The sequence below is a fragment of the Phyllobates terribilis genome, unplaced genomic scaffold (assembly GCF_046119375.1).
Source record: "Phyllobates terribilis strain yellow unplaced genomic scaffold, ASM4611937v1 Scaffold_1__5_contigs__length_1240528914, whole genome shotgun sequence".
NCBI classification, from domain to species: Eukaryota; Metazoa; Chordata; class Amphibia; order Anura; family Dendrobatidae; genus Phyllobates; species Phyllobates terribilis.
The window spans coordinates 483,677,060-483,702,228 of record NW_027362761.1 but is presented as its reverse complement, the minus strand read 5'-3'; the positions used below and the strand labels follow the sequence as shown (position 1 = coordinate 483,702,228).

Here is a 25,169-nt window from a genome sequence, read left to right as displayed (position 1 = left end):
AAAACTGGTGAAAAATGCAGGATACAAGTCATAAAGGCCAAAGCTAGTGCTATTCCTCATGTAAACACACAAGGCATCTTATTAGGCCAAAGCTAGTGCTATTCCTCAGGTAAACACACAAGGCATCTTATTCTGAAAAGACTAATGCACTTTAAATATATTAGCATTATAAATTGTATTTAACGTGCACTAAGTATCAAAAATCCAGTACATGCAGCGAGGCCCAATTAACAATCATGCTTCAATTTGTAACAATGTTCTTAAACTCAGAGTATTCTTGTATAAATTAAATTAATGAAGAGCTGTCAAGAAAAAAAAAAAAAAAAAAGTTGTCAGTCATCATTGCTTTTGTACAAAAGTCATGACTAGTGTGAATAGCCCTCAATGCCATTTTTTTTTTTAATCTGTGCACATTCTGCAATTTAGGCTGTGTGCCCACGTAGCGCTTTTCAAGCGTTTATGCTGCGGAATTTCCGCAGCGGAAACGCTTGTGAAACGCTAGGTAATCTGCCCCCCATGGTCCCCAAGGGGATTCTGCATGTTCTATGCACATTCTGCGTATTTTTCCGCAGCGTTTATGTTGCGTACAAAAATACGCAGCATGTTCATTAATTTTGCGGAAGAGCAGCGTAATCGCAGCCATTGACTTGCATTGAGACGCATAGAAACCGCGACTGTACATTTGTACAAGCGGCTTCTATGTGTCTCTATGTGCGGATGGTACCCAGTTCTGGAGGAGAGGAGACTCTCCTCCAGACCTGGGTACCATTGTACCTGTAAAAAAAAGAATAAAATAACAAATAAAGTTTATACTCACCTTTCCGAAGGCTTCTCTCTGAATGCCGGCATGGCTGAAGGACCTGCGGTGACGTCACAGTCACGTGACCGCAGGCCCTTCACCGCTCTGTCTCGCGATATGCCGGCAGCCGGGAACCAGCCAGGAACGAGCGCTGCAGCCACGCCGGGGCCTCGGGGGTGAGTATAGCTTTATTTGTTTTCATTTTTACGGTTCACACTGTATAAATCCATGCCGTTTGCATGGATTTATACAGTGTGACCTAGTTAGCATCACTTGGAAAGTGCTTGACATCGCCTGGAAAGCGCTTGTCAATCTGCATGCGGATCCACATGCGTTTCCGCATGTATTCTGCAGGAAAAACGCATGCACAATCTGCATGCGTTTTTTCTGCCAGGGAGATGCAGAAATGCTGCAGAAATTTTCTGCTTAATTTCTGCATCGTGGGCACATAGCCTTACTACATGAAATGCTGTTAATCACCAATAGTTATTTATTTATTAGATGTATCTGAATAAGGTTACAGAGGCAAAATGTGGATAACTTATTATGTGGACTGAATATATCAGATGAAGCAATATAAATATAAAAAGGTATGTACAGAGTTTTTGGAAGAGACCAAAAAAATGAAACGTTCTCTAGTGGTAACCGCTTCAGGGTACGCTTCCCCTCTGGGGAGTTTTTCGCTTTATGAAGCAGTCAAAGCATTTTGGAAAAGTGTTTTTTTTTTTTTTTTTGCAGCCTTTTGATTTTACAGTGCTTAGTTTGGAGCAGATTCCATCAGGAGCCGCTGTAAAGAATTGACATGCACTTTGACCTGATCTGAAACGCTCAGTGTGCACATACCCCAAGTAGTAAATTCCCAGCGTGCTTACCTGCATGCACTGATACATTAAACTTAGGATGTTACTCCTGGCTACAAGCTGCTCTATGTTGCCACCAAGCCCTTCTGCCAAGCCACTGAGTAAATCTAGAGCCACAATCATAAAATCTTTATCCGGAGACTCATACTGGTCTGGCTGAGCATTGTGCATCTGCAAATAGAAAAAATAAAATAAGTACACACAATGCGCTATTCAGTTGTCATAAACAGGGTTTATAGGTATATACACATTCTACGATGAAACGCATGTTAACCAAACCAATAATACATAAATGAACATTGGGCTGCTGGAAGGATAAAAGAGGCGACGCGCTCTCTTCTTCCCTTATCTGCAGAAAGATGTCCCAGCAGATGGCTACAGGTCCGACTCTTGAAGCCACCAGTGGATAACTTCTTTTATAAGCTGCTACTTGATGATCGCTATGGTGGAAATGTGTATCATGTCTATTCACATACATGTCATACACAGCTGGGCTACATCCACCAAAGTGCACAGCCGCTTTCACCAGTATGAGGGTCCTACACCCTCCCAAGACATATATAAACTGCTAGTAAGATCTCCTGCCTCTATCCTTGAATTTTTACATTTAATGTATATTTTTAGGATTATTCAAAAGTAACAAATTCAATAATGTACCGATGAAATTACCAATTCTTGCTGAAGAGTCTTTTGTACCAAGTTCACACACCGCTGGTACACAGGTTCACAGTAAGGTAAGAAACCAGACTGAAGTGCAGTAGCAACAGAAGATAGGCACTGAAATGTGAAAGATATAGCAAATTACTTTACCAATTAAACACTGAAAGTTTTATTTTTTCTAAAAAAAAAAAAAAAAAAATTATCAGTTAAGTGTTACAGATAAAACAATTCTTTGTTCCCACGCTGTCATACTTGGTCATTCTATTCCGGTATTTGATGGTAATAAGGATTGCAAGCCAAATGACTGCGGCATCCAAAGAGGTTACTATAGATCACACATTACACGAGGTGTTGCACTCGCCTGACGTGGCGATCAAACAGGACAGCTACTGCCACCGGCGTAGGGTCACCACATTACATCAAGAAATAAACAGGGAATAGGGGTTCGCAAACATAGGACTGGAGAAATACTGCCAAAGATAAAGTGTAAAGGGAACATGTCAGGGAGGTCAAGCTGCCCAAACCACTGCAGTATGAATAAAGCCTGGATGAACAGTAGCAGCTTTCCTCCAAAATGCTCCTGAATTTCAGAGATAACAGTTTAAACACTCGGCAGGGGACCAAAGGGAGAGACTAGACTAGTCCGGCCCTGACCCAGCTCAATTTTCTCCACCCCACTTGATTCTCAGATCTCTCCCACCCACTTGATTGTCAGAGCCATGATGTGTGTGCACAGGGAGAGACCTGTCAATGACCTGGAGCAGTGGGGGAGAAGCCGGTCGCAGGATGCTGCCGACTACTCTGGCCTATATTTTCTTTGCAATGCTGGACCGTTTCAGAGATATACCTGGCTGCATTCATGCACCCAGGCTTGGTCGATATGAAGCTAGTGACAGGTTTACTCTAATATGGACTAAAAACAAAATTATCATTAATGATATTATAATATACCCCATATACAAAGCACGCGCGCTCGAGAGTGAGTTTGACAGTGAGTGTGTACAGCCTATTTAGAAGGAAGAGAACATGATCTCTGGCGCCACCTATTGGACATAGCAATCCTATAATCATTATCAACCCTTTAACGAGCCTTGCTACATGACTTAGGATAAGAGGCCAAATCAGAAACTCCATTTGCAGACACGCGTTTCAGGGTGTTGAGCCTCCTGTTTTGCACTAAGGACATCTGATTTGGAAAGGTAATAGGCCTCTGACTAGGACTCCAAAGGGGTAACAAGTGTGTTTCTATATATGTATACACCATTGCAAGATGTCACCTCGAGTAAAGGAAAGAGATCCTTGTCTTCATCCTTTAGTACGTTCCATTTTTGGATAAGGGGAGGCATCAGCATCTGGATATATTCCTTAAAGAAAAAAAAAAAAAAGAAGAGGGGAATGTTAGGTTAACCCCTCCAATAAAATTAGATAATGAACCCCAATATGCACAATGAGGTTCAGTGAGCCCATACTTACTGGCTTATTTAAGTGGTGTCCAACAGAATCTGCTAGTGTTCCTATAGCATCATAGAGGATGAGCAGGTTTTTATGCTGGTATTTACTGAACGCGAAGACCAGAGTATCCAATATGTAAGCCAAGTAAGGGACAAGTTCAGTACAAGCCTCCTCTTCTAGGGTAGCAAAGGCACTAGGGAATAAAAGTTCATTTCAGTATGTGGAAAGCTCCATAGACCCTGGGTGTAAGCATTTGGGGGCTGTGAGCATCTCTGGGGGGTCCAAGCCGTGGAATCTCCACCGCACATTCACTGCACTGTAGTGGGTAGTTTATGACAAAAACAGCAAGAAGAAAAAATGCCATGCAAAAGAAAAGCGGAAACATGTGTAGGTAGTGACAGCAAATATGTCCACCCACAGATCTCTACCAGAGGCGCTGATACTTTGAAATTTAGCTTTAGGGAAAACTAGCAGCAAATCCAGGTACATTCACAAGCTGAAAGCAGCAGATCAGTGGGCCACAATGACTCAACCGGCTGACAATTCACAAGTCATTTGACTAAAGTCACTTATCACAGCATAGACTGATTTTCTCCGTGTAGTTTCATGGTGACAGACAAGATTTTTATGAATTCTTATGTAAATTGCCTCTTCAGAGAAAATGAGGACTTGAACTCTATAGCACCGCCTACAGGAAGCAGCAATCCTACATGTCACAATCAACCCTTTAACGAGACATGCAATAGGACTTAGGATAAAAGCCAAATCAGAATCTCAATTTGCAGACACTGTGTTTCGGGCTGTTGGCCCTCGTCAGTGCAAAGTATGAGAACTGATTCGGCTAGGTGAATTCTTACTTCGTATAATTTACATAGTTACCTGCAAGCAGCTTCCTGTACTCGCTTGTTGCTGTCGAGGATTCTTTTTAGCAGCTCTGTCATTAATGGCTTTAAATACATGTCTGGGGGCTGGCTAACTACCCAGTGTGCATAGCGACTAAGGGTCCAACAGGTAATGGAGCGCACTAGAGCCTTCTTATCAGAAAGGCACTGAATAAGGTGAGGGATGAGCTCGGGGAGATACGGGATCATACCCTGCATGCAACCTGAAAGAAAACAAACATTACAAGAGAATACAAATGTAATATTGACTCTGCTTTATTACATTCTCAAAAAAACAAGTAATTAGTTTAACAGTTGTGGATTCAGTATCATTCAACTGACCATACGCTGGTTTCACAAAATTACTGCAATCTGATTTTCATATTTAAAGACTATTGATCACAAATTGTATTCATCACTGGGGACCCCCATTCTAGCGAACAGTGGAGGTCCCAGTAATTCAACCTTTATCATGTAGCAAAAAGATAACTATCATTCAAGGCAAACACCTTTCATACCAAGTAACAAAAAAAACAGGATCATTACATGAGCATTTTTTCTTAAAATGTCAGAGCCCACAACATATACTGTCCGCATTTGATAACTCAGAAAAAAAGATGATCCGGTGTCACGGATTACACATTACAACATGCTTTTTGTTTAAGTCGTCACAGTAGTATAGTAACAACGGTAAGATCTTACTTAGAGACATTTGATTCCCTATCAGTAAGTCTCAATTATAAAACGTTATCTGCTAAGGGTAGTAGCAAAAATGATAGGATGGGTTTTAAAGAATAATCCCTGTTTTCATATACCATGGTATCAACCAGGTCTATAGAATTAAAGAAGTACTCCAGTTTTTCTTCCCATTATTGCACCCTCCACCTGATCGTGCAGTTCAGCCCCTTATGTTCTTCCCTTTAACTTCCAACTTGATTCCTAGATCTCATCCTACATGCTATTCCACTAAAGTGCATTGATGCAATACTAAATCACAATGCTAGGTAACAATACCATCTCAGCTCGGATAACACTGAACATCATTCCACCATGTTTTATAGTATACAGTCAGGGAGGCTTAACTGTGGCCTCGGAGATAACTGACAGGAGCTTTCTAATCATCATCAGTAACTATGACAGGAGTCTGTCTTCCCTGTGAAGATGGTGTGGTACAGCCTACATAAAAAGCGTTCTGGTGATTGAGATGGTGATCCCCTTCAGAGAAGCATGTAAAGCATACAATTCTGAGGGTTTACCATCACAAGACAAGAAGAAAATTTATTTTGAGAAAGAAGAGAACAACCAAATCAGGCCATAGTTTTATATTAGGGCACTACTGGCAGGATGGAGAAAAAAAAAAAATAAACAATGGAGTGTTTCTTTAAATAGGGAAGGGATGCCTACGATACATCTTGTGTTGGGCTACGTAAAAATATCCTCAAATGGTGTTGCCATAAATGCATGTTGAGAGTCCAAAATAGGCAGACATCTTTACTCGACAGCAAAGAAAAAACCTGGAAGTCTGAAACGTAAATTGATGTGCATGCAAAATGTAAATACATGTTCACACAAGGCTACTAGACAGAGAAAAACCAAAAACAAGCAAAATACCCAAATCACTGTGCAATCTATCAATTTACTTCCAGTTCAAAAATAATGATAAATAATAAAGGGTATTTAGTTAACATAATTTTGATCAAAATAATGTAAAAGCCATCTAGCCACGTCACGGCAACCCTTATGGGACAGTCCTAACTCGAATATTAAAACCTTACCATTTGTCAAATGACATACATATGGATATGCCCTTATCCATATGTATGTCACTTGACAAATGGTAAGGTTTTAATATTAGAATTAGGACTGTCCCATAAGGGTTACCGTGACGTGGTGGGATGGCTTTTACATTATTTTGATCAAAATTATGTTAACTAAATACCCTTTATTATTTATCATTATTTTTCCACTGTGCGATTTATCCATTTACTTCCAGTTATTTGGGTATTTTGCTTGTTTTTGGTTTTTCTCCATCTTTAGTCGACTGTATCTTTGTGCATTTTCAACCAATATGGCAACGTCTAAAAGACATGCATATCTAATACAATCAATGGATTAAAATCTACCCATTTCTGTAATTTCTGAGATAACATTGGTATATTACTGGCCATCTATTGTCAGGCTTAGTGGGCAGAGTGAAAACATAGAAAATAGCAGATAATTAATACCGTCACCAAAACCTTTTTAGTAATAAACAGAACATAAAAATTGACAAACAATAAATCAGTCTCTGACGACGTATTCAATTAGGACATACAGTTATATGAAAAAGTTTGGGCACCCCTATTAATCTTAAGCTTAATGTTTTATAAAAATTGGTGTTTTTGCAACAGCTATTTCAGTTTGATATATGTAATAACTGTTGGACACAGTAATGTTTCTGCCTTGAAATGAGATTTATTGTACTAACAGAAAATGTGCAATCTGCATTCAAACAAAATTTGACAGGTGCATAAGTATGGGCACCCTTATCATTTTCTTGTTTTAAATACTCCTACCTACTTTTTACTGACTTACTAAAGCACTTTTTTGGTTTTGTAACCTCATTGAGCTTTGAACTTCATAGCCAGATGTATGCAATCATGAGAAAAGCTACTTAAAGTGGCCACTTGCAAGTTGTTCTCCTGTTTGAATCTCCTCTGAAGAGTGGCATCATGGGCTCCTCAAAACAACTGTCAAATGATCTGAAAACAAAGATTATTCAACATAGTTGTTCAGGGGAAGGATACAAAAAGCTGTCTCAGAGATTTAACCTGTCAGTTTCCACTGTGAGGAACATAGTAAGGAAATGGAAGAACACAGGGACAGTTCTTGTTAAGGCCAGAAGTGGCAGGCCAAGAAAAACATCAGAAAGGCAGAGAAGAAGAATGGCGAGATCAGACAAGGACAATCCTCAGACCACCTCCAGAGAGCTGCAGCATCAACTTGCTGTAGATGGTGTCACTGTGCATCGGTCAACTATACAACGCACTTTGCACAAGGAGAAGCTGTATGGGAGAGTGATGCGAAAGAAGCCGTTTCTGCAAGCACGCCACAAACAGAGTCGGCTGAGGTATGCAAAAGCACATTTGGAGAAGCCAATTTCTGTTTGGAAGAAGGTCCTGTGGACTGATGAAACAAAGATTGAGTTGTATGGTCATACAAAAAGGAGTTATGCATGGCGGCAAAAAAACACAGCATTCCAAGAAAAACACTTGCTACCCACAGTAAAATTTGGTGGAGGTTCCATCATGCTTTGGGGCTGTGTGGCCAATGCCGGCACCGGGAATCTTGTTAAAGTTGAGGGACGCATGGATTACACTCAGTATCAGCAGATTCTTGACAATAATGTTCAAGAATCAGTGATAAAGTTGAAGTTACGCAGGGGATGGATCTTTCAGCAAGACAATGATCCAAAACACCGCTCCAAATCTACTCAGGCATTCATGCAGAGGAACAATTACAATGTTCTGGAATGGCCATCCCAGTCCCCAGACCTGAATATCATTGAACATCTGTGGGATCATTTGAAGAGGGCTGTCCATGCTGGGCGACCATCAAACTTAACTGAACTGGAATTGTTTTCTAAAGAGGAATGGTCAAAAATACCTTCATCCAGGATCCAGGAACTCATTAAAAGCTACAGGAAGCGACTAGAGGCTGTTATTTTTGCAAAAGGAGGATCTACTAAATATTAATGTCACTTTTCTGGTGAGGTGCCCATACTTATGCACCTGTCAAATTTTGTTTGAATGCAGATTGCACATTTTCTGTTAGTACAATAAACCTCATTTCAAGGCAGAAACATTACTGTGTCCAACAGTTATTACATATATCAAACTGAAATAGCTGCTGCAAAAACACCAATTTTTATAAAACATTAAGCTTAAGATTAATAGGGGTGCCCAAACTTTTTCATATAACTAAACTATAGGATGAATAGGACAATGTTTTTAAAAACAATGCATACAAACACTAACCTTCTGCAATTGCACCAAGAACCAAAATTCCTGATTCTTTTACTACCCATTCAGGATGGAAAAGTAATTCTTTCAATAGAGGCAAAATGTGTGGCAAAAGATCATCCCGAAACACATTCGCAAGCACATCAAGAGCGGCAGCAGAACACTTTCCTGGAGAAAAAGACAAAGCCATGCAGATTAACAAAACTGAATCGCTTCTAAAGAATTTTTTGGGGGTGAAAATTTAATAGGTTACCATCAGTTTGAAAAATTATATATACCGTATTTTTCAGACTAAGACAAAAAGCAAATTTATAAGAGGAAAATAGGGGGAACATTTTTTTTTTTTTAATGTGAAAATAGGGGTCTGTCTTATAGTCCAAAGTTAGCTTACGGAATGGTGTTCATCAGCGATGGAGCGGGTGTCACAGGAGGCAGGGTCGCCGCTGCAGGAAGCTGGTGGCGACAGGTGTGGGCTGGAAGGAGGGATGTCCCGGCGATGCGAGGCAGGAGCCATTCATCTCCTAGCGGTGGGCTACAGGAAAACGTCGGTGGTGCAAGGCAGGAGCAGAGTCCCCGCAGAGCACATTGATCTCCCAGCGGTGGACTTCAAGCAAAATCTGCACATGAGCAGATACCATTTTGCTGTAGCCCACCACCGGGAGGTCGATGTGCACTGCAGGGACTCCGCTCCTGCCTAGCACCGCCGGGACACCCCCTCCTCCCAGTCCAGGGGCCATAGAGTCTTTCCACTCCTGCTACCGACAGCTTCCTGCAGCACCAACCCTGCTCCTCTGACCTCGCTTCCATTGACGCCCCCGGTAAACTGCATTTGGGCTATAAGACGCTTCCCCATTTTCCTCCCATAGTCCGAAAAATACGGTGTGTGTATGTATCCAAACACACATGTATACATACATACACACTGGCAACTAATCAGGTCATGGTACCCCCAGCAATCAGTCAATACACTGCTTTGAGTTGTGCAGCTCCAGCACGAATGCAAGCACTTGTGTATTGACCACAGACTGCTCTATGCGCGTGGCTCATGCAGGAGCTGCACACTTCAGTGCAGAGTTTTCTTTACTGATCGGTGGGAGTCTCAAACTCCTGATGACGACTACATAGCCCCTATAATTTATAAAAAGATTTTCACAAGGACAGTTACACTTAAAGGCCAAACGACTAACTTATATTCCAATCAGATATTGTATCATCATCATCAAGGTCATCATCATCATCTTCATCCTCTTCAATTCCATCTTCTTCATGTGGCTGTGCTACTGTTCGTGATCTGTGAAACCGAGGACGTATGTCCTGCTCACTGTCGGGAACAGCTTCATCTTCTTCCACATCCCCCTGGATTATGACATTTAAAATGGCACACAGTGACCACCACTACACAGTTAAGTGGCATTATTATATAGAAATTCTAAACTATCCACTCACCTTGAGCAATATAATATCTATCTCTGAATATTTCATTCCATTAACCAACACCGGTATCAACCTAGGAGACAAAAATGTCTTTATTTAGCACACAATCACATGAAAGTCTTCTGCGTCAATGTATGGCAAATGAGTGGAAACTACAGAGAGAAGGTATAATACAGAGATCTGAACCTCCTCTGTGTTGTGCATACACCTCGGATTTTAGCTTACAAATATGTGACCAGAACACTGCAATGTAACAGATGCCTTCTACAATAATCAGTATTTTTCCATAAAGCATAACATGTTGTCTACTTTATCAGACAGCATCACACAGTAATACTGCCTGCTCAGAATGAAATATGAGAAAATAAACTTACTTTGCAAGATGTCTGCAGAGGACTTCTTTACAAATGGGTTGCTCGGCCAGAGTCAGCCAAAACTCACACGCCTCCAAAGCAACATTCTCATCCTGATCCTGTGTTCTTTGTAGCATGTACTACACATGGGGATTGGTAAAGTAAATGGAAAATTAAACCAGGTAGAGACACCACCAGTCACACATGACCGCATAATGAAGGACCATTTACACAATTCTCAGGGGTCTCATCTAACTGCATGCTGGTCTGTCATAAAACATCAAGTTTTTTTTCTTTTCCTCTATCTTTACACTCAGTATGGTTAATCGGTATAAAAATACAGATGCTAAAAAGTGAAGTAGGGGGAGAAAAAACCCAAAACCTCACACTAACCTCCACAATATTGTGCATGTGGGGAAGCAGACGATCCATTCGGACTTCAAGCAGCATGACGAGAGCTCTGCAGACATTTTTACGAACTTCTGGTTCTTCATCGGTGGCCAAAGCGAACAAATTCTGTCAGAAGAGTAAAGTTAACTTAATTCAGTTCAAAATATATAAACAAAGTTACAAAGATGTGAAAAGTGAAGAACGTCATTCTATAAATTATCGTAATAATCTGAAAAACTAAAGCTGCAAATGACATGTTAAGCACCTTGTGATCTAAAGTAAAGTAAAAGTAATCTATAAAACATAAACCACATCTTATAGGAAAGTCCGAAAAACTAATTTTCACAAGCAAACTCTCCCTTGCACCTTTTTCAAAATACTAGGTTTAAGAATAACCCAGAGCCCGGTAGACATGGCAGCGACCAATGTACCCCACTGGCATATATACATACAGCACTGTAAGTTCCATTGAAGGAAGCTGCAAACAAAGGCCCCGAATGCACATAGCGTTGTGAACTCACAAATACATTATACATGGAATAGTAAGAGATGAATGAAATAGAACAAACAAAAGAAAAACTACTATAGTTCTAGAGAGACTCGGCAAGTACACAGTTGTGGCCAAAAGCTTAAAGACTGACATTTTGTTATTCGCAAAGTCTGCTGCTTCAGTGTTTTAAGATCTTTAGTCAAATGTTTCCAAAGTTACTGAAGAACAATTATCAGTGTTTCATAAGTTAATAAACGTTCGAGTCTTAACATAAAGTAGATTTGTCAAACATTTACAGCGTAGACCCTTATTTTTCAAGACTTTGCAATTCGCCCTGGCAGCTACAGATCAGCTTCTGGGCCAAATCCTGATAACAACCCATCCTTACCTCATCAGTGCTTGGAGTCAACGCTCTCCCTTTTTGATGACTGGCTACGGGTTCTCAATGGGATTGAGATCTGGGGAATCTCCTGGCCAAGGTTCCAAAATTTCAATGGGTTTTACTCACTGAGCCAATTAGTTATAAATTTTGCCTGGTCTCCATCATACTGGAAAAAGCTTTGTTCATCACCAATTTTTGCTCCTGGATAGTTGTATGAAGTTGCTCTTGTTTATATACCATTCTTTATATAAGGCAGTGTTCTTGGGTAAAATTATGAGCTAGCCCCCTCCATGGATGAGAAGCTCCCGAACGAGTGATGCAAGATGCTTTACTGTTGACATGACAAAGGGATTCATGATTGTGCTCAACTTTTCTTCTTCAGACAATCAATCATTCTGTAGGAAGTACAAGGATTGGACTGCAGAGGACTGGGGAAAAGTTATATAAAGTTATGGTCTCTGATGAAGCCCCCTTCAGACAGTTTAGGACATCTGGAAGTTTCCAGTATAATGGAGCACAACACCATAAGGCAAAAGTTGTAACTAAACATTGAATTTTTGGGTCTTTGCACAGGAAACGACCCAGACCTCAATTCCATTGAGAATCTGTGGTCAATCCTTAAAAAATAGGGTGGACAAAAACAGATATTGTGATAAACTCCAAGCACTGATTAGATAGGAATGTGTTGCCATCAGTCAGGATTTGGTCCAGAAGCTGATATCCAGCAGCCAGGGAGAAATACAGAAGTCTTAAAAAATAAGGGACAACAGTGAATATTGAGTTTTTACATAAACTTCATGCATTTGTCAAAAAAAAATTGAAAACTTATGAAATGCTGATAATTGTACTTTAGTGACCATAGACCCATCTGACAAACCCTGAAGCAGCACACTTTTGTGAAAACAAAAATCTGTGTCAGTTTCAAAACATTTGGCCACAACTATAGTGCCGTATGGCTGGTACAGGAACGGAGGGCGTGAGCGCATGACCGAATAAAGAAAGACCAAAGAATAGTAGTGTCATTTAGATCCTACATCAGGCACAGCCATAGTATTCTTGCAAGCATAATCGCTTGATAACATAAGACATTGCAAAAGACCCCTAAACCTTCTTGAGCTAATTTCATCAATGGGGGTAGGGATACAGAAACCAATGGAATTCAACCTATAACCTAATGTGATGAACAAGTGTAAAGATTGTGAGCAGCCGCAGTGTGTGGAAAAGGCCATTTATTGTGAATATTTGTAATGCAATTGGCTAAATGTGGTCACCATGTGGGTCTACTGTCCTATTTATACCTTACGTCTCTGGCATTTTACTTGTGGGTTCCTACCTCAATAAATGAGTCAATATGCAGCATAAGTGCTTGGGTTCTTCCAATGATGAACTGATTAACACAGGCAACAGCATGCGACCTACATGGGAATAGACAATCGTTATACTTGGAAAAGTCACACTTGTCACAGCATGGGTAACATAGGTCCATGCATGCATTCACACTGCATGTTAAAAAGGTGTGACTCCATTATTACTCTCCCACCCAATCTAACATCAGAAGCGGGACTTACTAACTAGAATTGGGCCCAACCATGATACAAGCTGGGCGGAATACAGAGATCACAGCACCTCTACTACCCAGTATAATGTCAGAACAGGGGGAAGAGTAGTGGGTGATGAGCATGCAAGCACTGATTCTTTTATTTACCATTCCCATCAAATCGCTGCCTTTTTTACATCCTAATAGAACAGGCCAGTATTCATTAGGAAGTGAATAGGCAGAGCATGATCCCAAAGTACAAGCAGACACCCCGCTGCTAGTACAGACAGCAGCAGGGACTGAACTGTGTCAACACTGTAGTGAGCACTAAACCCTTAGACCATGGTCAATAGAAACCTCAGCAAGTAAGGACTTCCCTTCCCCTGTGACCTCATTGGCTCCCTATAACAGGGCTGTGGAGTCGGTAAGCCAAACCTCCAACTCCTTAATTTCCAGGACACAGACTCCCTCATACACGGCTCATGTTTAAGTGATGAATTTACTGTAGCACAGATTCATCTCAGCTAAAAGTCTAGACCAGGGGTCTCAAACACGCGGCCCCTGAGGCTGCTTTATGCGGCCCGCAGGCACAGACCCCTTGACGATCCCGACCTGGTCCAGGAGGAGCCGCCGACAGCAGCGCTGAATTGCCACACAGAGACTGTTTCCCAGCACTGCATTTCCAATGCCAGCCGCCGGCCAATCAGAGGCCAGCAGCTGATATCTGCGTGTCGGCGCAGCGAGTATGACGTCATTGCCATATGCAGATGTCAGCTGCTGGCCTCTGATTGGCCGGCGGCTGACATTGAAAATGCTGTGCTGGGAAACAGTCTCTGTGCGGCAATGCAGCGCTGCTGTCGGCGGCTCCTCCTGGACCAGGTCGGGATCGTCAAGGGGTCGGACTCTGTGGTGCCTGCGGGCCACATCTGCAGGAAGGCCGCCGAGGGAACGGAGGACAGGTGAGAATCATCTTTTTTTTTTCTATTTTATGTGTGTGAAGAACAGCACAGGGGGCACAGAGCCACAGGACGGGGACCTGGATGGGGCACAGAGCCACAGGACGGGGACCTGGATGGGGCACAGAGCCACAGGACGGGGACCTGGATGGGGCACAGAGCCACAGGACGGGGACCTGGATGGGGCACAGAGCCACAGGACGGGACCTGGATGGGGCACAGAGCCACAGGACGGGGACCTGGATGGGGCACAGAGCCACAGGACGGGGACCTGGGATGGGGCACAGAGCCACAGACGGGGACCTGGATGGGGCACAGAGCCACAGGACGGGGACCTGGATGGGGCACAGAGCCACAGGACGGGGACCTGGATGGGGCACAGAGCCACAGGACGGGGACCTGGATGGGGCACAGAGCCACAGGACGGGGACCTGGATGGGGCACAGAGCCACAGGACGGGGACCTGGATGGGGCACAGAGCCACAGGACGGGGACCTGGATGGGGCACAGAGGCCACAGGACGGGGACCTGGATGGGGCACAGAGCCACAGGACGGGGACCTGGATGGGGCACAGAGCCACAGGACGGGGACCTGGATGGGCACAGAGCCACAGGACGGGGGACCTGGATGGGGCACAGAGCCCAAGGACGTGGACCTGGATGGGGCACAGAGCCTCAAGACGTGGACCTGGATGGGGCACAGAGCCTCAAGACGGGGACCTGGATGGGGCACAGAGCCTCAAGACGGGGACCTGGATGGGGCACAGAGCCTCAAGACGGGGACCTGGATGGGGCACAGAGCCTCAAGACGGGGACCTGGATGGGGCACAGAGCCTCAAGACGGGGACCTGGATGGGGCACAGAGCCACAAGACGGGGACCTGGATGGGGCACAGAGCCACAGGACGGGGACCTGGATGGGCACAGAGCCACAGGACGGGGACTGGATGGGCACAGAGCCACAGGACGGGGACCTGGATGGGGCACAGAGCCACAGGACGGGGACCTGGATGGGGCACAGAGCCACAGGACGGGGACCTGGATGGGGCACAGAGCCACAGGACGGGGACCTGGATGGGGCACAGAGCCACAGGACGGGGACCTGGATGGGGCACAGAGCCACAGGACGGGGACCTGGATGGGGCACAGAGCCACAGGACGGGGACCTGGATGGGGCACAGAGCCACAGGACGGGGACCTGGATGGGGCACAGAGCCACAGGACGGGGACCTGGATGGGGCACATAGCCACAGGACGGGGACCTGGATGGGGCACATAGCCACAGGACGGGGACCTGGATGGGGCACATAGCCACAGGACGGGGACCTGGATGGGGCACATAGCCACAGGACGGGGACCTGGATGGGGCACATAGCCACAGGACGGGGACCTGGATGGGGCACATAGCCACAGGACGGGGACCTGGATGGGGCACATAGCCACAGGACGGGGACCTGGATGGGGCACATAGCCACAGGACGGGGACCTGGATGGGGCACATAGCCACAGGACGGGGACCTGGATGGGGCACATAGCCACAGGACGGGGACCTGGATGGGGCACATAGCCACAGGACGGGGACCTGGATGGGGCACATAGCCACAGGACGGGGACCTGGATGGGACACATAGCCACAAGATGTGGACCTGGATGGGGCACAGAGCCCCAAGATGGGGACCTGGATGGGGCACATTAGTACAAGATGGGCGCCAGGATGGGGAACGTTGCCACAGGATGGGGACCTGGATGGGGCACATAGCCACAGGATGGGGACCTGGATGGGGCACATTAGTACAAGATGGGGACTTGGATGGGGAACATTACTACAAGATGTTTTCCATTATTACTATATGATGCTAATTGTAAGACAATATTACTGTATGTGGCCAATTGGGGGAAATAAAATTGTAAAAAAAAAAAAAATAAAATAAAGCATGAAAAAATATTGGGCACTAAAAATGCTGTTTTATATGTAAACTAAAGTAAACACAAAAAAGTGCACGTTTATTATCGCCACATCCATAACGACCCAAGCCATAAAAAATAAACACGGCAAAAATGTTCAAAAGGTGTATACAAAAAAAATGGTAGCACTAAAAATGTCACATTGAACAAAGAATGCGGCCCCCCAAATTCAAATTTTTTTCCATGTGCGGCCCATATACCCAGCCGAGTTTGAGACCCCTGGTCTAGACCCTTAGATCAGGAGAAGGACAGACAGACATTTATAGGACATTTCATAACTTTCCCAAATTCTTATGAAAAAATATTACCCACAAACTGCATTGAAGTACTGTGCCCAATTTATTATATATTTTAGGAGCTGGAGTCGGTCCATTGTATACCGACTCCACCAAAATGGACACAGACTGACTCCACAGCCCTGCCCTACAATGCAATTGGGGGAGTAAGAGCAGACTGTTTTTGACCTGTGGCCCAATAACATCCTACAGGTTTGCCATAGATCTAACACTCACTGTAACTGACAAGCCGAAATCACGCACAGCACTACATAAGTAGTGCAGTTTATTATACATGTGAGCTATTTATTTTCAGTTTTTGTGGCTCTAAGCTCATATAAAATGTAACTATAAATGGACATTTCAACAGTAGTAGATCCTTCCCAATCTTATAGCATCCAGTTATCAAATCTATCTATACAGGGATTCTTAAAATAAAAAAAATAAAAATAAAAAAAACACTTTAAAAATAATTATTCCATGAAATAAATGTGACAAAATGCATAATTATTGCATTGCCCCAAAGCACACTGCAGAAATAAACACTGTCTCTCCTCTGAGAGAAGTAATACTTTAGGCCAGAAAGGTGTTTTTTGGGGGTGGTGGTGGTGGGGGGGGGGGGTTAATTGTGAGTGGAACAGAATGAAAAATTCCATCTCCCATTTGTGACAATTAATATATCCATTACGTGGGGGTTCCCTGTACATATATCAAAATGTCCAAAATTGACAGGGAATTAATGTAAACATTTTTAATTCCCCTCCTGCCCCATATATCATGTCCTTATTACATAAAAGGGAGAATCTGTTCACACGTCTCTTGGCAAAAGGGGAAAAAAAAAAAAAGAAAGAAAAAAAAAAGCAGATTTTGTTGGCTTTTTTTTGCTGCATTTTTCAGGATCCCAAAATTCTGCTTTGCTTTCACCATACAAGCATGAACAACGCAAGACTTATGTGAAACCGTAAAAAACGATTTGGGGTTAAAAAGGGCAATTTGAACAATTTAGTGGAAAAAGGTTATTTTTTTTTAATGTCTGAAAAAAATAGTGGCTATTCTGAACAAAAAAAGTCTATACGAGTTCATGAAAAAATACACAATTGCAGATGTAAAAAAACAGGGGGTGGGGGTGTAATTGGCCAGGCATTGTTCAATTTCACCAATTTAATTACACTGTACTGATACTAACATCCATGCCCATGTGAGGACACGAAAACATTTAAAACATTATGGTTTATGTTTGGGAAAGGGGAGGGGGGGATATACACAAAAAATAAATGGGTTTCACATTCTGCTGTAACTGCTTTTTTCACTAAAAGCTAATAGCAACGTTTTTTGCTTTTTTTTTTTTTTTTTTACACTTGCTTATTGCTTTTTATGGGTGAAAAAACGATGCAAAATGCTGAAAGAAAGGGACATGCTGCAGTTCAATAATAGCTAGGTACTGTAAAAAGCAGTTTTTAATTTGCATAAAAAAAAACAAGTGTGAGCATAATGTTAGTCTAGCAGAAGTCGGATAATATCTTAAAGCGTTCCAAGACCATCAGTAACTACTGGAATCCTTACAATCTGGCCTCGGACCGCACCATTCTACTGAAACTGCCCTGACTAAAGTCACCAACTACCTACAAACCACCAAATCCAAGCAGCACTACTCTGTCCTCTTCCTGTACCCGTCATCGGCCTTCAACACAGTGGGTCATTCCCTCTTACTACAGATTCTCTCATCTCTTGGCATCACAGACTTGGCCCTATCTTGGATCTCCTCATACCTAAGTGACTGGACATTCAGTGACTCCCACTCAAACACCACCTCCTGATCTCACCCCCTGTTGGTGTCCCCCAAGGTTCAATTCTAGGACCCCTGCTCTTCTCCATTTACAACCTCGGCCTGGCACAGCTCATAGAGTCTCACGTCTTTCAGCTGATGACACACAGATCTACCACTCCGGACCTGATATCTCCTCCTTACTAACCAGAATCCCACAATGTCTGTGCACTCTCTTATCCTTCTCTGCTATATTTCTAAAACTGAACATGGATAAAACTGAATTCATCATCTTTCCACCATCTCACTCAGCCCCCCCATCTGACCTATCTATCAAAGTCAAATTGCTGCTCACTCTCCCCAGTCCCTCAGGCTCGCTGCCTAGGGGTAACTCTGGACTACGAACTCTCCTTCAAACCACATATCCTAGCCCTTTCCTCCTCCGGCTGCTGACTCCAAGTCAAAAAGATCTCCCAGATCTGCACATTCCTCAATCACAAATCTGCAAAAACACTAGTGCCCGCCCTCATCATCTCCCGCCTCATCTACTGCTCTGTGGCCTCCCTTCCAACACGCTCGCATTCCTCCAATCTATCCTAAACTCTGCTGCCCAACTAATCCACCTGTCCCCCCACTATTCCCCGGCTTCTCCTCTCTGTTAATCCCTTCACTGGCTCCCCATTGCCCAGAGAATCCTGTTCAAAACCTTAACCATGGAACACAAAGCCATCCATAACCTGTCTCCTCCATACATCTGTGACCTAGTCTCCCGGTACTTACCTGCACGCAACCTCCAATCCTCACAAGATCTCCTTCTCTACTCCCCTCTTATCTCCTCTTCCCACAATCGTATACAAGATTTCTCCTGTGCTTCCCCCCTACTCTGGAACTCTCTACCCCAATATATCAGACTCTCGCCTACCGTGGAAACCTTCAAAAGGAACCTGAAGACCCACCTCTTCCGACAAGCCTACAACCTGCAGTAACCCTCGCTGCTCGACCAGCTCTACTGTATCCTCAACCATCCCTTGTAGATTGTGAGCCCTCGAGGAAAGGGTCTTCGCTCCTCCTGTACCAGTTGCTGCCCCGTTTTTGTTCAAGATTATCAATTTTGCCATGTATAGCCCCTTTTTCACATCTAAGGCGCTATAAAAATAAATAATCCCCAATATCACTGCTGAGACCAAACAACACTCACACAGTTTGCATTATTTTCTTAATTAGAATCATTGAAGCATCTGTTAACATTGAATTAAGCTGCGCACAGAAAACTGAACCTAACAAAACAATTCCTCCCTAAACTTTTTCTAGTTCTAACTAGATGAATAGCTTAATCAAGTGTAGATATTTAGAAACCATTTCTCCTCAGTCCTATGAGTTACACGTTTCCCCACATTTGTGGTTCATCAGGGACAATATTATGAACGAGACTTTCTGGCCTTAACCTCTCCATAATCCTCACAGTAAAGACTGTTTATTACTGCACTTTGGGGTGAAGCAATAATTATGTATCAAGGTTTAATTATTTAAAAGTATTCGTAATAAAGTATTTTTAGAATCAGCATCTCTCTCTATATTCACACAAAATGTTAAGGGAAAAAAGTTGTTTCCCCAAAATGCTACCAATAGATACTATAGCTCGTTGTGCTAAAAGCAAATCCATACCTACAGTTCAGCAACTCAAAACAAATTTTTCTTAAAGTGTATTTTTTGAATAAAATTTGGCCATCTAGTGAATAAAATATATTATATATATATATATATATATATATATATATATATATATATATATATATATATATATATATATATATATATATATAAAAAAAAAAGGTCCAAAAACAGATTTTTTTGTTTGTTTTCCCCCCTGAGAGTTAATAAGTAAAGCATTTGGTAGTATGGACCTCAAAATGTTGCCACAGACAAATAACGAATCCTGCAAAAATCAAGAGCTCATACAGCTTCATTGCCAAAATAAATTAAAAATTGTGTGTACATTAATCCCAAGAAACAAACCTTATTTAAAGGGTAATGCTTAAATTACGTAGCCTTAAGAACAACTAAAGTAAAAAAGGTATAAAAGTTTCAAATGACAGGATCCAATCACATATTGGCAATTAATTATAAGCCACCTATTGATTAATGGGAATAATTATTAGTCACAAACAGGTTAGAAGAACTTAAAATGAAAACACGGCACCTTATTTTTGGACTGCTATGTTTAAAGAACTGCAAAAACTTGGGGATCATAACATTGAGAGGCCGCTCCAAAATATCGCTGTCTAAAATTTCAGCGGAGTCTTCACAGATCTTCTGAAGAGCCCCGAAAGCTCCCTGGAAAAATAAGACAGATCAGACTTTAGAGAACACATCACCTGCAGTTGGCACAGCTTACAGCACAAGAGATCTAGAAGGACCAAAGACTGGAGCAAAACAGTTATATCACATACAGAAATGGCCGATCACTCATCTCATAACAGTGACCAGAGATCTGCGGACAAAGATCCAATGGATTTATTAACGTGAACACATAAGCTCACAAAATCTACTTGTGGACAGAATACGGCCTCAGAACCAGAATGAGTACGTCTGCATTTATTCTGCCTTAGGAAAGAAAGTTAAACCAAAAAAGTGTAAAATACCAAAATAAACTTCTACCTCCCCAAATGGTGAGGCGGCGGTGGTGATAAGAAGAGGGACTAGACAAAGGACTGAGGGGCGGGGTAGCTGGGGAAGTGAAGCAAGTACAAGAATTTTTCTTATGTTCCTGTTATTTTACTCTGGTCCTGGAGAGACCCCAGAGAATAGTGAGAAACATTTAATTCACAGAGAATAACTGAATTGAATTTCTCTGAAGAATCCGTGCAAATAGGCAAATTCGAGTTTTGCTTGATCCGCTCATCTTTTTTCAATGCAAGTCACTTCTGCAACAGGTAAAACTGCAAAGTTCTTTTAAAAACTTTGCAGCTTACTTCTTACTAAAAGTCCTCTTTGGATTCAGAGGAATTTTTAATTCTATTTTGTACTGCTCGTTGCCTGGGTTACCACCCACTACTGCAAATCAGAGGCGGCTGGTTTCCTAAACAAGAAGTGCTTGCAAGCTCTTTGCTACACAGTTTGCAAGCCCTGCTCTAAAGCTGGCCAGATCACTTGCTTAATCCAGAAAGTTTGCAAGCCCTGTCTTAAAGCTAGCCAGATTGATTGCTTAATCCAGAAAGCTTGCAAGCCATGCTATAAAAGCTAGGCATATCACTTGCTTAATCCACATTCAGAACCCCTGCGCTTCTTTGATGCTGTGGAAGAAAGCCTTTGCTAGAGGAATCAGAGAGCACAGTTGGGACCAGAAATGCAGTTAATTAAACAATTAATTCAAAGGCACAACAACCCCCAGCAAGCATGAAGCCAGGAGGCTTGGGATCGGTGCGTTACTGAAGATGGAAGAAGAGAATAATTCTTGAGGCTATGTGCCCACGATGCAGAAATGCTCAGGATTTTTTCCTGAGAGTTTCTGCATCTCCTTGGCAAAAAAAAACGCATGCGGATTGTACATGCGGTTTCCTGCCAGGGACATGCGGATGTGAAGCGTTCTTCACATGCATTTCAGCATGCGGGTTGACAAGCGCTTTCCAAGCGATTTTAGCATCACTTGGAAAGTGCTTGACAACTTGGTCACACTATATAAATCCATGCAACCGGCATGGATTTATATAGTGTGACCCGAGAGAATGTGAAAAAATAAAAAATAAATCTATACTTACCCTCCGATGGCCCGCGCTGTCTTGCTTCGCTCGGTCCCGGCTGCCGGCAGCGGTGGATTGAAGGACCTGCCGACATCAGCGTCGCGTGACCAGTCACATGACTCTGCAAAGTGCCGGGAAGCAAGGAGGAGCGCACCGCGGGCCGCCGGAAGGTAAATATACATTTATTTTTTACTTTATTCTTTCTTACAGCTTTTTTAATGGTACCTGGGTGTGGATGAGACTCTCCTCTCCTCTACACCCGGGTACCATCCGCACATTAGAACGCGCCAATTACGCAAGTACAGATGCAGTCTTGCAGAAAACATGCGTTCTAATGCAAGTAAATGGCGGCGAAAACGCAGCGCTTCAGCAAAATAATTGGTAGTGCTGCGTTTTTTTCCGCAATGATAATCCGCAGTGGAAATTTCCGCAGCATGTGCACAGCACATGCGGATTATCATTGGGGGACATGGCAGGCCTTCTACCATGCGTTTTTGCCGCGGCAGAAACGCTTAAAAAACGCATCGTGGGCTCACAGCCTTAAAGAGTAACTGAAGTTTGTTTTCTTTCATTGTGACCAACATGGAAATTATGAAACTTTATAATTTACTTCATTATACGATTTGGCTTCTTTGCAGTTCAAAAATATGATTAGAATGGTCTCTAAATCTCTAGTGTCCTCCAGGCTTTTCTTATTGTTGTGCAATGTCTGTACTCCCTGTCTAGGTTATTAGAGTGCGGATTCAGTCTGCAGAGGAGGAGGTGGCGCCACTTTCCATGTTAAGACACAATGGAGCAAAAAATTTTGAAAATTTAGCTACTCTTTAAAAGGGAACTCATCAATCAATTCATGCTGCCAAAACCATTTATCAGAGCCTGGCTGCATGATTGAAGCCAGATCTATTCTTCTCTGAAAACGGTCCTTTGTTTCAGGGACTAGCTAAGAAGAGACTAGACTAGTCCAGCCCTGCCCCCAGCAGCCTTCTCCCTTCACTGATTTGATTGACAGGTCTTATTCCGTGTGTGTAGGGAGAGACCGGTCAATCAAGTGGATTGATGCAGGGCAGCGCGCCGGAGTAGTCACATCTCCGGCTATGGTCTCTGGCCGGACCTTTAAACTAGGTTTTCTCTGAAATGTCAGAACGTTTTAGAGAAAAACAAACAGGCTCCGGTTCATGTCGACCGTTGTTTGGCAGCATTAATTGACTGACAACTTCCCTTTAAGTATCGGTTTTCATTCTTGAAGATCTACACTATATTCACATACAGATCCAAAACAACTGTATACAGAAATCTCAGAATGGAGTTTGTTATCTGCATTCCACATCTCCCAGGAGAAAGCAGAAACTTTTGGCTTATTATCCCCAACATCTGGAAAGCAGAAGAATTTTTGGTGGAAATAAACAGATTGCATCATAATTCTAGAAGTGAAGTCTTACAGCAACAGAAAAGAAAGAACAATATACCCAATACGCTCTATAGGCAGAAATATGTGCGTCCTTCTCTACATTTGGATTATTCACCAAAATTCAAGGGTCTTTCCAGGTTTATGTAAATAATGCTTAGGTATAGGTGTAAAGTTCTAAAATTACTAATACATTGCTGGACATTATTGCTTTTGTGCTCAAAATTGTATGTACTTTGCAAAACTGACATCTTGTAAATGTTTGACGCTATTTAGCAAGCCATTGTAGGAACCTGCAAAAAGACTTACAAAAAGAAACAAAAACCCACCTCACACGTGTTGTAATCTTCAGAATCCAAAAGCCCACATAATTTTGGCAAGAGCTCGGGCCAATTTTGTAGCTCACCCTTTGATGCAATTGTTGTAATTAGGATGCCTGAAAGAAGTTTAAAGTTCACAAGCCTAAAACAATGATATTTTTAAGTCACGGGGAATAATCAACATTATTGTAAAATTTGTACAGGGGGAGAGAGAGAGAAAAAAAAAAAAGCACATACCCACTGTCGCTCTGATAAGTGGAGACGAGTCCCCGATGTTGTTCAAACATTCACTCTTAATAAAATCGGTCACGCCATTTGGAAAATTGTGAAAATGAGCCTTTACGTTATTTTTTAGGATCAGCCCGCTCAAAGATCTTGTAGGTTCATCTGGAATAGAGAAAGGTTGGGAATTTTGTTACATTTGGCTTTAAAATATGATTTCTGCTTCATCTTCTGTTACATTTACCCTCCAATCTACAAATGGAGATCCTGAGGATACGTCCATCAGGTTGTGGAACACAATATAAAAAAAGATTCAGCATTGCCCTTCACAATAATACATCAAGTGTTAAAATAAATCTGTCAGCAGTTTTCTGTTATGCAAACAGAGAGCAGCATGATATAGGGGCAGAGACCCTGATTCCAGTGATGTGTCACTTGCGGCTCTGCTTGCTGTCATTTTAATACAAATCACAGTTTTCTCTGCTGTAGATCTAGCAGAGCTCAGAAGGTGGAGCGCTGAATAACCCCATCCACTCCACTGATTGGCAGCTGTGTACACTGTGCATAGGCAGAAACTACTAATCACTGGTGGTTGTTGGGTTACACACAGCATTTGACTATGAGGTATGAGACATCTAGTCCTGTTGTAAAAAACTCCTGCTAATAAAACACTGTTTCTACTGAAAGCGCAACAGTCTAGTAAGTGCCATCACTGGAATCAGGCTCCCAGACCCCACATTATGCTGCTCTCAGATTACATAGCAAGAACCTACAGACATATTCCTTTAAGGCAGGTCACAAGTAATGTACACGTTAGAGAGCAAAATTAAGATACCACAGGGCAGAAGACAAATTAAAAGCCCTTGTTATATACAGAATCCATTAATGCAAGTCCGTTTCATTTACACCTTTATCACTAGGACGGGTGGAGGGGGACATCTGTATTTTATTAAGTGCTCTACTTAAAGGGGTTGTCCAGAATTTTCATAAAAGGTACCAGGAATTAAAAAGAAATAAAATGACCACTACTTATTTCTTCATTCCCTCTCTGCGCTAACAGCGCCACTCAGGTTTTCACCACCAGTCCTGCACGGATGATGGCACAACCATTAGTCATGTGACTTCTGCAGCCAATCACACGACATTAAGGCTATGTGCCCACGATGCAGAAATGCTGCAGATTTTTCCTGAGCATTTCTGCATCTCCCTGGCAGAAAAAAAACGCTTGCGGATTGTACATGCGGATTATACATGCGTTTTTTCTGTCAGGTAGAAGCGTGAGT

The 25,169-nt window shown here is 42.7% G+C and overlaps 1 protein-coding gene across 2 annotated transcripts in view; it reads right to left on the bottom strand.

The window, feature by feature from the left end:
- The window catches only part of TNPO1 (transportin 1), a 77,254-nt gene that overhangs the window by 25,693 nt on the left and 26,392 nt on the right, over window positions 1–25,169 (bottom strand). Inside the window, exons 3-16 of one of the 2 annotated variants that reach the window (XM_073679629.1) lie at window positions 23,902–24,051; window positions 23,674–23,780; window positions 20,400–20,533; window positions 13,036–13,117; window positions 10,834–10,956; window positions 10,462–10,580; window positions 10,100–10,160; window positions 9,841–10,009; window positions 8,669–8,821; window positions 4,651–4,876; window positions 3,793–3,964; window positions 3,597–3,683; window positions 2,317–2,436; window positions 1,672–1,830 (exon numbers count right to left, since the gene is read on the bottom strand). In XM_073679629.1, the coding sequence (XP_073535730.1) occupies window positions 1,672–1,830; window positions 2,317–2,436; window positions 3,597–3,683; window positions 3,793–3,964; window positions 4,651–4,876; window positions 8,669–8,821; window positions 9,841–10,009; window positions 10,100–10,160; window positions 10,462–10,580; window positions 10,834–10,956; window positions 13,036–13,117; window positions 20,400–20,533; window positions 23,674–23,780; window positions 23,902–24,051 (1,862 nt within the window). The remainder of the gene's footprint in view (window positions 1–1,671; window positions 1,831–2,316; window positions 2,437–3,596; window positions 3,684–3,792; window positions 3,965–4,650; window positions 4,877–8,668; window positions 8,822–9,840; window positions 10,010–10,099; window positions 10,161–10,461; window positions 10,581–10,833; window positions 10,957–13,035; window positions 13,118–20,399; window positions 20,534–23,673; window positions 23,781–23,901; window positions 24,052–25,169) is intronic. The other variant, XM_073679638.1, reaches the window with a different exon arrangement.